General features: G+C 28.4%; 1 protein-coding gene across 1 annotated transcript; it reads right to left on the reverse strand.

Annotated features, from left to right (window-relative positions):
• Window positions 1–4,768: 4,768 nt before the first annotated feature.
• On the reverse strand, window positions 4,769–6,218 carry LOC129614565 (craniofacial development protein 2-like). The gene is made up of 2 exons (XM_055529255.1): window positions 4,824–6,218; window positions 4,769–4,780 (listed from the first exon to the last, which is right to left on the reverse strand). The coding sequence occupies exons 1-2, from the start codon at window positions 6,216–6,218 to the stop codon at window positions 4,769–4,771; spliced, it is 1,407 nt and encodes a 468-aa protein (XP_055385230.1).
• Window positions 6,219–16,424: the final 10,206 nt, after the last annotated feature.

Raw genomic sequence — 16,424 nt, forward strand, 5'->3', positions numbered from 1 at the left:
TTATATATATTATATTTATTATTATTATTATTATTATTATTATTATTATTATTATTATTATTATTATTATTATTATTATTATTATTTATTATTATTATTATTATTATTATTATTATTATTATATTATTATTATTATTATTATTATTATTATTATTATTATTATTATTATTATTATTATTATTATTATTATTATTATTATTAGTATTATTATTATTATTATTATTATTATTTATTATTATTATTATTATTATTATTATTATTATTATTATTATTATTATTATTATTATTATTATTATTATTATTATTATGTATTATTATTATTATTATTATTATTATTATTATTATTATTATTATTATTATATTATTATTATTATTATGTATTATTATTATTATTATTATTATTATTATTATTATTTATTATTATTATTATTATTATTATTATTATTATTATTATTATTATTATTATTATTTATTATTATTATTATTTTTATTATTTATTATTATTATTATTATTATTATTATTATTGTTATTGTATTATTATTAATAATATGACTTGTCATATTATTAAGTCATATTATTATTATAAGTCATATAATTATTATAATAATAATAATAATATGACTTGAAATGTTGTAGCTTAAATGAAAACGTCAATTTAGCGGTGTTGGTATATTGCATTTTTAATGAAAAATTTGGCATTATGTCAACTGTATTTCTTTACATAATACTTTATGAAAAAATCATTAAAAAAATAGTTGGAAACGAGAAAAAATATGGTTGACCGTGTCAACTCTGTGATACCCGTACGAATTTGGTATCCTATGTACCATTATTTCATAGCTAATGGGACAGACTACATTTCCCATATTAATTTATGCAAAATTTCAGTACCTTATTTTCAATATTTTTTGTGGCCAAACTACAGTTGAAGTTGTATGGCAGCTACCAGAAAGAGTCAAGAATTTTCAACGAATTTTATCAAACACATTAGTCCAACTAATTTACTCGCTTGTGTGAAATGTCAATACCACAGCTTTTATAGTTTCTGGGATATAGCCAAATAACTTTTGAAGTTGTATGGACCAGTACCCAGATCATATATAATTTAAATAGGGTTCTGGTACTTACTATAATAAATCATTTGTGAAAATTTGGTGAACTTAGCTCAATTAGTTTTTTAAGTTATCGTTGGAACGAACGGATGGACATACAGACAAAGCTTAATCGACTCAGAATTCGACGCTGATCAAAAACATACACTTGAGTCTATATCTCAGAACAATATTTCTTAGCGTTACCAACAATAAGGCAAATTAAGTATACACTTCGAACACACGTTCGTACGGGTATAAAAAAAAAGTTCTAAAGATTTCATCTTTGTAGACAGCTTTTATTGTGTAATATATTTATGTATCATAACTTTTTTATACCATCGTGAAGGGTAAATTCACTTTAGTATGGAGTTTGTAACAACTTGCAAGAGTCGTCTCCGGTGTGGGACATATATTCTTGCTCAGCTTGAAATTCTGCGTTGAGATATGCCCGTCCGTCCGCCCAATCGTACGACAGCTCAAAAACGAATAAAGTAATCGACACCAAACTTTCACAAGTTGCCTCTTTTACGCGAGCGACGGGCTGCTGTTGTAATTGAGCCAATTTGGATAACGTGTTCGGGTAACTGTTATCCAACTCTAAAAGGTTTTTCAAATATTTCAAAAATTTATAAAGGCATCAATATCAAATTTTGCGAAATTGTGTTCAATTACTCTCTACATATGTTGTAAAAGTTTTATTGAAATTGCTGCACTGGTTCGGGTAGCTGCCATACAACTCCAAAAGCTAATTTTAAATATTTGGAAAAATAATGCAGTTAGATTCATGAAACTTTGCCGTTGTGTGTCTAATTATATGTCACATATATCGCTAAAGTTTTGGTGATATGACTTGACGGGTTGGGGGTAGCTGCCATACAGCCCCAAAACCTATTTTTAAATATTTGGAAAAATCAAAAGGTCACATTTATTAAATTTGGTAGTCCTGTGTCCAGTTATAGGTTACATATGTATATCCTCGAAGTTTTGGTGGAATGGCTTCACAGGTTTGGGTGGCTGCCATACAACTCCGACAGCTAATTTTAAATATTCGGAAAAATTATAAAACTAGATTCATGAAATTTGGCTGTCATGTGTTCAATTGTTGATCACATATATTCCTGAAGTTTTGTTGGAATAACTTGGCAAATTCGGGTAGCTGCCCTACAACTCCAAAGGCAAATGTTAATGATTTGGGAAAATAAAAGAGTTAGATTCATGAAACTTGGTAGTCGTGTGTCAAATATCAGCCCACACATATCACCGAAATTTTGATGGAACGGTTAATAGGAATGGCTTAAGGAATGGCTAATTTAAAATATTTAAGAAAATAATAGAGTTAGATTCATGAAACTTGACTATTGTGACAGCAATATCCATGCAGTTTCTGTAGATTCGTTTGCCATGTTCGAATACTTGGTATCTATATAACAATGACAGCTATTTCAAACGTGCAGGGTATAAAAAAAAGTGTAAAAAAAGGCATGCTACTCATATTAAAATTGAGGATGTGTTCCATCATTTTAAAAACCAGTGTAAGATCAAAAAAAGAGTTTTAGGTTAACCTAAAAAACCGTGCAAAAAAATATAATATTAAAAACCAACAACTATTATAATGGAAAAAACATATACATATTTAATGTATATTAATATTGAAAACAAAATATAATTCAAACATATTGATATTAAATTTACGCAATAATATTACCTTTTTGTTGTAAGTAAATCCAAACAGAAATTATTAAAACAAATATTTTTTTCTTCAACACACTTTTAAATACAATTGTGTTTAACACTTTTAAATACAATTGTTTTTATATTCTTAATGATAACAGACAAATATAAAGTGCAACTAAAAAAATTCCGGAAATTTCCCGAGTTATATTTTTTTTTAACTGGGTGTACAAAAATTTTTTTGAATATCGTGTTAGAATTATTTATTCGTGTAAAAAAAAAAAATATTTTTTGCTTTTTGTGAACCATGTTATTTCAAAATCGTATAAAAAAAGACCGTGTAAAAAGAGAGTTCGGTGTAATTCGGTCGGTTTATAGCGACTGAAACATTTTTACTTGTTATTGTTATTATTTTTATCTGGTAAAAATATTAACAGTTTTTTAAGTTCAAAAGTTCGAAATATACTTATTTACTTATTAATTTGTGTTTTATACTAAAATAATAATAATATGTATAGTGCGTTATACATCTCAAATTGCAAAAAATTTATACAATATTACAGAAAATAAAACATTTTATAGACCCCAATGTCTAGTGATGGTATATATACTATAATAGATATCTTCTTCTTCGTCTGCAATCCACTGCTGGATGTTACGCGCTCACTTGGCTAATTTTGAATATTTGATATGATGTTTCGTAATTCATCTCTGTCTCTTGCCGTGTGGACCAATTCACCAACTGTTCTTATGCCGGTCCAATCCCTGATGTTTCTAAGCCACGACATTTGTTTTCTCCCAATGCCTCTTCTACCTTCTATTTTACCTTCGACGATCAATTGCAGCAATTCATATTTTCGATTACGCATTATATGGCCAAAATAGCCAATTTTTCTACGCTTTATGATTAGAAGTAGTTCTCTGTTTTGCTGTATTCTATTGAGAACTTCTTGGTTCGTTACTCTATCTAGATATGATATCTTTAAGATACGCCTGTAACACCACATTTCAAAAGCTTCTAATCTATTCAAAGCAGCCATTTTTAGAGTCCACGTTTCCATACCATATGTAAGCACTGACCAAACATAACATCTTAAATAACGCAATCGGAGTTTGATGTTAATATCACGGTTGCAGAGTACATTTCTATATTTAAAAAATGAACTCCTTGCCATTTCAATCCTGCATTTTACTTCCTTATCGGAAGTCCAGCTCTCATCAAGCCAACAACCCAGATATTTGTAACTGGATATTCTTTCAATGGGCCTGCTGTTAATCAAAATGGCAGCGTTATTGTATGTGTTACCTTTTCTGCTAACTATCATAAGTTTTGTTTTGTCGATGTTAATACTTAAACCTGACATGTTGCTATACTCATTGACTTTGTCAACTAGATATTGAAGGTCATTAAGGTTGTCAGCTATTAAGGTTGTATCGTCAGCGTATCGAATGTTATTGATATAGGATCCATTTACTTTAATGCCTATGTCGACTTCATTAATCGCCTCTTTAAAAATATTTTCTGAATACAGATTGAACAACAGTGGTGATAGTATACATCCTTGTCGAACACCTCTATTGATTGCTAAATTATCTGCTGTAATGTTGTCTACTCGGATCTCTGCAGTTTGCTTCCAATAAAGGCTTTTGATACATTGTATATCTTTTTCATCAAGGTTCATATTTTCAAGAATGTTCATCAATTTGTCGTGTTGTACTCTATCGAACGCCTTTTCATAGTCAATAAAGCATATAAAAACGTCTTTTTGCACATCTTTACAATTCTGTACTAAATTCTGAATACAAAACAAAGCCTCACGTGTTCCCATTGCTTCTTTGAATCCAAATTGAGAACCTCCCATTTCAGATTCACATTTTTTGTATATTCGACCATGAATTATTTTTAAAAATATTTTTAGAGCATGATTCATTAGGCTGATCAATCTGTACTCGTTGCATCTTTTAGCGCTAGTTTTTTTAGGTAAAGCTATGAATGTAGATTTCAACCAGTCCTCTGGGAAAACCCCACTATCGTAAATGTTGTTGAATATTTTTACGAGAATATTGATGTTATCTTCGTCAATTATCTTTATTATTTCAGCTGGCAATTCATCAGGGCCTACTGCTTTGTTGTCTTTAGATGAGCTAATGGCTTTAAGTATTTCAGCTTTTGTAATTGGTGGGCCAGATAATTGAATCGTTGAATTACGAGTAGAGTTTGATCTTGTATCTGAGAATAACTGGTTTATATAATTTTTCCAAGTATTTTTCTTGTCTTCTGGCTCTGTGATGACTTGATCTTGATTATCAATCAACATTGATGGTGCTTTTTTACGGTGGATCCTAGAGGCAAGTTTGATCTTTTTGTGTACTCCAAAATCATCATGGAGATGTTGCAGTCTTTCAATCTCAGAGCATTCACGATCGAGCCAATCAGCTTTCGCTTTTCTAATTTTAGATCTTATTAAATTATGTAAGCGATTATATTGTATTCGATTGTTGTTTCGGTATCTTCGTCTTTCTTTCATGAGATTTAAGATTTCATCTGTTATCCATTTTTGTTTTGCTTTGAACTTTTTCGTTCCTAGTTTATTTCTTGCAACACTTTTTAATATAGATGATGTTTGCTGCCAAGAAGGTGTTGCGTTATTAGTTTGCAATGAACGAAGTTGGTCATTTATCTCCTTCGATATGTTACTCCTTACCTCATCAATATTAAGTTTGTCCAGATCTAACTTAAAAGAACGTTGTGATCTGCGAATTGATGCTAGTTTTATTTTAATTTTCGCAAGGAGTAAATTATGATCGGACGGTACATCTGCTCCGGGATAAGTGCTAACTTTACTGACTGATGTGCTAAATCTTTTATTGATCAAAATGAAGTCGATTTGATTTCTAACAATATGCATATCATTGTCTTGTGGAGAGGCCCAAGTATACAGTCGTCTAGGCGGTAGGTGGAACCATGTGTTGGTAACTTTGAATTTGATTTCTTGGCAGAATTGAACCAATCTGTCACCCCTATCGTTTCTAGTTCCAAGACCAAATTTTCCGATGACCTCGTTACTTTCTCCTCTCCCAATTTTTGCATTAAAATCGCCCATTATTATATTGAGTTCGTGTGGTTTTGTAATTTTAAGCAAATCGGTGATTTCTGCATAAAATGCCTCAATTTCTTCTTCACTTGCGTCAGCTGTTGGAGCATAAGCTTGAATAACATTTAGCTTTATTGGTTTCGTATCAAATCTTAAGAGCATTGTTCTGTCAGAGTAAGGTATGAAATCTGATACAGAATTTGAGAAATTTTTTGAAACAATTATTCCTACTCCTTTCCTATGTCGCTTGTCATCGTTACCTGAATAGAATATTTTAGCTCCTTCATTTTGACATTGACCAGAATTCGGCCAGAAGGTCTCGCTAATTCCAAGTATATCTATTTGCAGTCTTTTCATTTCTTGGATGGTGTTTGCAAGCTTACCAGCTTCAAAGAGACTACGTACATTCCAGGTACCGATCCTTAGATATTGTTTTGCTTTGTTTTGGGTTTTACCTCCGGGGATTCTTAGCACCCTCTTTATGCCGGAGACTGAGGGCCGTGTGTTGTTTGCTATTTCCATGTGAGTTTTCTAGGGATGAATACTTCAGTGGTTTCCCGTTGCCTTCTGAAGAGTTTTTGGTAGTTTTCTTTCTTTTTAATTCAGCCGCCCTTTCAGGGAACAGACGCTGTTTGTAGCCGCCTAATGTAGGACAGACGCTACGTTGAATAACTTCTGAACTCTAAAGTTAAACAGAAGCCGCCAGTTTTGTTTGTTCGCCGACTCACCTACACCACCAGGATTGGTTACCTGATCTTTCGATGAGTTGCTCAGCTTAACAGGAGGGACCTCGTGAAGGTAAAACTTGGCGTTGAATAGTAGAGGCTAGGCTTATATATAACTGGAACCTATAAGCTGTGATATCGCATACTATCCCGTTTCCCCCCCATTAATAGATATGTATCTATAATATTATGTGAAAATATTTTATACTAATACGTACTATGTGTATAATTCCTTATACAAAGAATACTTCGTAAATTAAAACTACAAAAGTTTAGTAGAGATATGTAAAACAGGCCCGCTAAAAAGTGCAGTTTCCGAGGCCTGATATTTGATCAATCCGTGCCATGGTCGAAATAAATTTTCATATAAAATTTCATCAAAATCGGTTCAGCCGAACTTGAAATACACGCGTCCACCACAGACCGACAGGTTGCTAAAAATAATTTATTTACACTTCCCTACTATGGAGAAGTGCATTCTCACGAAAATTCGATATGCAAAGTTTGTTGCCATCACATTACCTACCTATTGTATACATATTAAAATATAATTTTATCGGATAAAAAAATTTTGGAACTGGATAAGTAGCCAAATTGAATTGTTTAATTATGATTTACAGATAACGTGCTATAATGCTCTATGACATACAAAAACAAAATTTGTATAACATGGGTCATTATAACACTAAAAAAATTTTTGAAAAATTTATAAAACTGTTTACATATAATGAAAGATCATCTTCGAAAACCTATAAAAGTGGTCTTAAGTCATAAATTACGAAAGTGGCGTATGGACTTAAATAGCACCCAGCCGACGAAATGCCTCAAAAGTAGCATTCCCGATTCGTCAAACAATGCAAAATTATGATCAGGTTTTGCGCTTTTATAAATAGTTCCTACAATATTTTTTCAACGTGATAAGTGTAAGTGGCCCCTAGATATGCAAATATTAATAGCATCCTGTGCCACAGGAAAATATTAACAAGTAAAAACGTTTCAGTCGGTATAAACCGATTGAATTATACCCTGCACCTTTCGTTATTGTTTAGGAATTACTCGAACCTGTGAAGTCATTCTATAGAAACTTCACGGATATATCTGACCTATAATTGGACATCCGACTGCCAAGTTTCATGAATCTGACTTTATAATTTTTCCAAATATTTAAAATTAGCTTTTGGAGTTGTATGGCAAGTACCTGAACCTGTCAAACAATTCCATCAAAACTTCACAAATATGTATATCTGATCTATAATCGGACACACAACTGCCAAGTTTCATGAATCTGACTTTATTATTTTTCCAAACATTTAGAATAAGCTTTTAGACTTGTATGGGACCTACTCGAACCTGTAAAGCAAATCCACCAAAACTTCAGAAATATATCTGACCTATAACTCGACATACAACTGCCAAGTTTCATGAATCTGACTTTATAATTTTTCCAAATATTTAAAATTAGCTTTTGGAGTTGTTTGGCAAGTCCCCGAACCTGTCAAGCAATCCCATTAAAACTTTAGAAATATGTCTGACCTATAATTGGACACACGATTGCCAAGTCTCATGAATCTGACTTTATTATTTTTCCAAATTTTTAAAATAAGCTTTTAGACTTGTATGGGAGCTACTCGAACCTGTCAAGCAATTCCACCAAAACTTCAGAAATATATCTGACCTATAACTCGACATACAACTGCCAAGTTTCATGAATCTGACTTTATTATTTTTCCAAATATTTAAAATTAGCTTCTGGAGTTGTATGGCAGGTATCCGAACCTGTCAAGCAATTCCTCTAAAACTTCACAAATATATCTGATCTATAATCGGACATCCAACTGCCAAGTTTCATAAATCTGACTTTATTATTTTGCCGAATATAAAAAATTTTCTGTGGAGTTGTATGGCAGCCACCCGAACCAGTGGAGCTATCCCATTATAATTTCTAGAGCATGTGTAGAATATAATTGGACACATGTATACAAAATTTTATATTTATACCTTTATTAGTTTTTGAAATATTTAAAATAAACTCTTTGAGTTGTATGGCAGCTACCCGAACCTGTTGTCCGAATTAGTCCAATAACAATAGGGCACAAAAGAAAAAACTTGTGAAAGTTTGGTGTCGATTGCATTATTCGTTTTTGAGTTATCGTAAGATCGGACGGACGGACGGACAGACGGACAGACAGACATGTCTAAATCGACGCAGAATTTTACGCTGAGCAAGAATATATATATATGTCCATACCGCAGATGAGTCCTTCAAGTAGTTACAAACTCCATACCAAAGTTAATATACCCTTCACGAGGTGCAGGGTATAAAAAGGACCCCATTTGCAATAGTATATTTTTAAAGTCGTAACTTTAATTTAGTTCACATAAAGTTTAAAATAAGTATCCAGTTAAATAATACATATTAGAAATTAAATAAGTAAAAGGGTTTCAGCCGGTATAAACCGATTGAACTATATTCTTTCATTCTTGTGTAGCAATTACTCGAACCTGTCAAACCACTTCATAGAGGCTTCAAGGATATGTCTGACCTATAATTGGATACACGACTGCAATGTTTCAAAAATTTTATTTTATTATTTCTCCAAATATTTTAAATTAGCTTTTACAGTTAAAGTTTAGAGTTTCATGGCCTTTAACCATGAAATTGTTAGTTGAAGAGTTTAATAGAATTGTTAGAGAAGAGAATAAAGATGATTTCTGAAAGTATTAAGTGACCAGATGACAGCCAACAACTTTCTCGTTCGTGGCTCAGCTTTCATCTGCCTTGTTTAGTTTGCGAAAAATGAAATCTTACAAACCAAAACCAGCGAGTTTCCATTCTAAACATTTCTTTTGAAAATACCGTATTTGAAAAAAGTTTAATGCAATAGAATAACATTTTCTTATAAAATTTTGTCCTAAAAATATATTGTTAAGGAATTTAATGTACACTTATGTTTTACTAACTAATACATTGTGCAGGAGATCGCGAGAAGAATACATAACTAAATGCGTACGTACATAATTGTTATAAAACAATGTAGATTACTCAAGAAACAATTTTCTTAAGAAAGTGTTCACTTTTTGTTATAACTCACACTTCCAAATATGATTTTACATACAATATTTATACCACCAAAAGTAAATAAAATTACTCCTGCTAATTACTCCTGCTTATAAATGGTACTCCATGTAGTACCATTTTGTAAAAAGCGGTCACATAGCATCTTTATGATGGGGCAAAGGGGAGGGTGGGTGGAATAATCACTTTTTCTGGGACCCTAGAGGCAAAACCCTATCTAATGCCTTTTGTCTCATGTCTCTAGCCCTTCTAGAAGTACCCGTACTTTTTGATACCTGAGAAGTAGCTACATATATATAATGTAAAATAGGATGGTTTTTTTTAATATATAACAGATAAATGTTATTATAAAAGTTTAAAGAAAATTTCCAAAAAAATATTCTTATAATAGTTTGGAAAAATTCGCAAAAACTTTAAGTACATAAATATGTATGTACATATGTATATTTTTTTTTAAAGTTTCCTGAATTATTTTTTTTTAAGCTTTCTATATGAATTTAATAATATTCAAAACTGTAGAATATATAAAAATAAATTTTAAACGCATAATTATAAAATCATGGGAGTAAACATACAAAAATTAATTTTTCAAATAAAGAAAAGGTTTAGTCAAAAACAAAATAATAATTTTATTCATATATATGTATGTATGTATGTATGAATATAAATATGTATGCATATATGAATGGATTAGAATTGAATCTTTTAAAATTTTTCGTTCCAACATATGAATGTATTAGAATCGAAAATTTTAAAATTTTGCTGTTGGAAAATTTATAAATAAAATTGTAAATGCAAACATACATAATTATGAATGGATACCTGTTTTTTTTAAACTGTGGGTAAACATATAGGATTGAGTTTTTCAAATAAAGAAAAGGTTTAGTCAAAAACAAAATAACAATTTATGTATGTAAAAATATATGTATGTGTGCATATATGAATATATGTGTGTATGTATATATGAATGGATTAGAATTGAAGATTTTAAAATTTTTCATTCCAACATATGAACGTATGTACATATGAACGGATTAGAATCGAAAATTTTGAAATTTTGCTGTTGGAAAAATTATAAATAAAATTATAAATGCAAACATACATAATTATGAATGGATACCTGTTTTTTTTAAACTGTGGGTAAACATATAGGATTGAATTTTTCAAATAAAGAAAAGGTTTAGTCAAAAACAAAATAACAATTTATGTATGTAAAAATATATGTATGTGTGCATATATGAATATATGTGTGTATGTATATATGAATGGATTAGAATTGAAGATTTTAAAATTTTTCGTTCCAACATATGAACGTATGTACATATGAATGGATTAGAATCGAAAATTTTGAAATTTTGCTGTTGGAAAAATTATAAATAAAATTATAAATGCAAACATACATAATTATGAATGGATACCTGTTTTTTTTAAACTGTGGGTAAACATATAGGATTGAATTTTTCAAATAAAGAAAAGGTCTAGTCAAAAACAAAATAACAATTTATGTATGTAAAAATATATGTATGTATGCATATATGATTATATGTATATATGTATTATATGAATGGATTGGAATTTAGCATTTTACAGGTTTTCCGCTCGAACAATAAAAATAAAATTTTAGGTAGATACATACGTACATAAATTGTGTATGTATATTTTTTTAAAGCTTGCTGACGAAACATAATATTCAAAACAATAACAAATTAAGCATTAATATTCAGTTGCCACAAAACATCTGATGCCTTTTATAAAATCTGACATTTATTTAAGTTTATTTCGATTTTTCGAAATTAAATTATATGTGAGATCATTGTATTTTCGAATATTATTTATTTCTCGTTCTCGGTTTGTGTTTCTAATAATAAAAAGTATTATTTCATTTGCTGGTTTGCGTTTCTAGTAATATAAAGTATAAAAGAAAAAGGCGCTTTTGTTATACAAAATTTTTTTCAGAAAATGTTAAAATAGAACTATTTCGGGGCTAAAAAGTTCCAATGTCAGATTTTTCTGGGACCCTGGAGGCAAAGCTCTATCTAATGCCCTCTGTCCCATATCTCTAGCTCTTCTAGAAGTACCCGTACTTTTTACCACCTGAGAAGTAGCTATATATATATAATGTAAAATATGATGGTTTTTGATGAGTTATACGAAATATGAATAAAATATAGAATTATTAAGAGAAATTCAAGGTACTGCGTAGCCTAGTGGTTAGCGTGGTAGTCTCATAGTTAGAAGGTTATTGGATCAATGCTTTCCTGGATGTTGTCGTGTTTTTATTTTTTTGGATTATTTTAAAAATTTTTTTTTTATTTTATTTAAATTTTGTGTTTTATTTTTTTTAATATATAACAGATAAATGTTATATAAAAGTTAAAAGAAAATTTCCAAAAAAATATTATTGGAAAAATTCGCAAAAATTTTAAGTACATAAATATGTATGTATGTATATTTTTTTAAAGCTTCCTGAGTAAGTTTTTTAAGCTTTCTATATGAATTTAATAATATTCAAAACTGTAGAATATATAGAAATAAATTTTAAACGCATAATTATTATATCATGGGGGTAAACTTACAAAAATTAATTTCTTAAATAAAGAAAAGGTTTAGTCAAAAACAAAATAATAATTTTATTCATATACATGTATGTATGTATGAATATATATATGTATGCATATATGAATGGATTAGAATTGAAGATTTTAAAATATTTCGTTCCAACATATGAACGTATGTACATATGAATGTATTAGAATCGAAAATTTTGAAATTTTGCTGTTGGAAAAATTAAAAATAAAATTATAAATGCAAACATACATAATTATGAATGGATACCTGTTTTTTTTAAACTGTGGGTAAACATATAAGATTGAATTTTTCAAATAAAGAAAAGGTTCAGTCAAAAACAAAATAACAATTTATGTATGTAAAAATATATGTATGTATGCATATATGAATATATGTTTGTATGTATATATGAATGGATTAGAATTGAAGATTTTAAAATTTTTCGTTCCAACATATGAACGTATGTACATATGAATGTATTAGAATCGAAAATTTTGAAATTTTGCTGTTGGAAAAATTATAAATAAAATTATAAATGCAAACATACATAATTATGAATGGATACCTGTTTTTTTTAAACTGTGGGTAAACATAAAGGATTGAATTTTTCAAATAAAGAAAAGATTTAGTCAAAAACAAAATAACAATTTAAGTATGTAAAAATATATGTATGTATGTATATATGAATACATGTGTGTATGTATATATGAATGGATTAGAATTGAAGATTTTAAAATTTTTCGTTCCAACATATGAACGTATGTACATATGAATGTATTAGAATCGAAAATTTTGAAATTTTGCTGTTGGAAAAATTATAAATAAAATTATAAATGCAAACATACATAATTCTGAATGGATACCAGTTTTTATTAAACTGTGGGTAAACATAAAGGATTGAATTTTTCAAATAAAGAAAAGATTTAGTCAAAAACAAAATAACAATTTATGTATGTAAAAATATATGTATGTATGTATATATGAATACATGTGTGTATGTATATATGAATGGATTAGAATTGAAGATTTTAAAATTTTTCGTTCCAACATATGAACGTATGTACATATGAATGTATTAGAATCGAAAATTTTGAAATATTGCTGTTGGAAAAATTAGAAATAAAATTATTAACACAAACACACGTTATTATGAATGTATACCTAGTTTTTTTAAAACTGTGGGTAAACATATAGGATTGAATTTTTCAAATAAAGAAAAGGTTTAGTCAAAAACAAAATAACAATTTATGTATGTAAAAATATATGTATGTATGTATATATGAATACATGTGTGTATGTATATATGAATGGATTAGAATTGAAGATTTTAAAATTTTTCGTTCCAACATATGAACGTATGTACATATGAATGTATTAGAATCGAAAATTTTGAAATATTGCTGTTGGAAAAATTAGAAATAAAATTATTAACACAAACACACGTTATTATGAATGTATACCTAGTTTTTTTAAAACTGCGGGTGAACATATAGAAATAAATTTCTCAAATAAAGAAAAGGTTTAGATTAAAATAAAATAATAATTGTATTCAAATATATATATGTACATATGAATGTAATTTTTTTAAATAAAGAAAAGGTTTAGGCAAAAACAAAATAATAATTTTATTCAAATATATGTATGTATATATAAATGTATTAAAATTTAGCATTTTACAGTTTTCCGTTTGGAAAAATAAAAATAAAATTCTAACTACATACTTACATACATATTATATTCTGTATGTACATATATTTTTTTAAAGCTTGCTGACGAAACGTAATGTTCAAAACAATAACAAATGAAATATTAATATTCAGATGTCACACATCTGATGTCTGATAAAAGCTGAAATTTATTTACGTTACGAGTAATTCGTTTATCCGAAACAAAAATATGTGAGATCATTATATTTTCAAATATTATTTATTTCTCGGTTTGTGTTTCTAATAATAAAAATAACGTAAAACGTATCATTTATTTCTTGGTTTGTGTTTCCAATTATAAAAAGTATAAAAGAAAAAGTGCTTTTGTTATACAAAAATTTTTTCAGAAAATCTTAAAATAGAGCTATTTCGGGGCTAAAAAGTTCCAACTCTATCTAATGCCCTTTGTCCCATGTCTCTAGCCCTTCTAGAAGTACCCGTACTTTTTACCACCTGAGAAGTAGCTATATATATATAACTAGTCGTGTGTGCTTGCATTGCAAGCCTTGCAAGTATGATGCCTGTAGTTTTGAAATTGTGTTCCATTCTGTGGCTGAGATATTTTAAGTTTACTTTATTTCTTCAAAAACACACCCATAATATACATATAGATATGTTTTTTCCTGATAAATAATAAGATAAAACTTAAAACTTAAAATAAAAAAGTTCTGAAATACATAATTAAACAAATAATTAGTTCCTTTGAAATCTAATACCTTTTGAGTAATTTATTTTAAAACTTCACTTTGAGCTATGTCGCATAAAATAGTAAAATACCTTTTACAATAAACACTTTAAGCCATAAATTATTGTTAATTATAAACTACAATTCATGCACGTATGTATTTGAAGTTTATAATACATGCGAATAAAACGCGTGACTTTAGAATGAGCTAACACCAATTCTAACGTATGTAAGGTAATACGTATTGCATACGATTTCTATGCGTATTTTTGACATTTTTGGGCACCAAACTTTTTTAAAACATTTTCATACAGGTCTTTTACATGATTGCATACCAATGCTGTATCGATTACTTTCCGATTGTACCTTAGTATAATTGATTATACTTTTGTAGCAAATCGCAAAAAGAATACATATGTATATAAGTAAATGTGTATGTAATCGTACATGCTATAAAACTATATGTAAATATTATTAATTTTTTGTTTTCTTGTTATAACTCACACTTATAGAATTTAACTTATTTCCAATATATATGACATCAAAATTATATAAACATTACCCCCATAAGATGTAATACCATTTTGTAAAAAAATGGACCAAAACATCTTTGGAGGGGGTGAAGGGGGAGGGCGGACGGGTGGAATTCTTGCTTTTTCTGGGACCCTGGAGGCAAAACTCTATCTAATGCCTTTTGTCCCATGTCTCTAGCCTTCTAGAAGTACCCGTACTTTTTACCACCTGAGAAGTAGCTATATATATATAATGTAAAATAGGATGGTTTTTGAAGAGTTATTCGAAATATGAATAAAATATAGAATTATTAAGGCAAATTCAAGGTACTGCGTAGCCTAGTGGTTAGCGTGGTAGTCTCATAGCCAGAAGGTTATTGGATCAATGCTTGTCTGGATGTCGTCGTATTTTTATTTTTTTGCATTATTTTTAAATTTTTTTTTTTTTTATTTAAATTTTGTGTTTTATTTTTTTTAATATATAACAGATAAATGTTATATAAAAGTTTAAAGAAAATTTCCAAAAAAATATTCTTATAATAGTTTGGAAAAATTCGCAAAAATTTTAAGTACATAAATATGTATGTATGTATATTTTTTTTAAAGCTTCCTGAGTAATTTTTTTAAGCTTTCTATATGAATTTAATAATATTCAAAACTGTAGAATTTATAGAAATAAATTTTAAACGCATAATTATTATATCATGGGGGTAAACTTACAAAAATTAATTTCTCAAATAAAGAAAAGGTTTAGTCAAAAACAAAATAATAATTTTATTCATATATATGTATGTATGTATGTATGAATATATATATGTATGCATATATGAATGGATTAGAATTGAAGATTTCAAAATTTTTCGTTCCAACATATGAACGTATGTACATATGAATGTATTAGAATCGAAAATTTTGAAATTTTGCTGTTGGAAAAATTAGAAATAAAATTATTAACACAAATACACGTTATTATGAATGTATTCCTAGTTTTTTTAAAACTGTGGGTAAACATATAGGATTGAATTTTTCAAATAAAGAAAAGCTTTAGTCAAAAACAAAATAACAATTTATGTATGCAAAAATATATGTATGTATGCACATATTAATATATGTGTGTATGTATATATGAATGGATTAGAATTGAAGATTTTAAAATTTTTCGTTCCAACATATGAACGTATGTACATATGAATGTATTAGAATCGAAAATTTTGAAATTTTGCTGCTGGAAAAATTATAAATAAAATTATAAATGCAAACATACATAATTATGAATGGATACCTGTTTTTT

The sequence above is a fragment of the Condylostylus longicornis genome, unplaced genomic scaffold (assembly GCF_029603195.1).
Source record: "Condylostylus longicornis isolate FDR11 unplaced genomic scaffold, ASM2960319v2 ptg000111l, whole genome shotgun sequence".
Taxonomy (NCBI): domain Eukaryota; kingdom Metazoa; phylum Arthropoda; class Insecta; order Diptera; family Dolichopodidae; genus Condylostylus; species Condylostylus longicornis.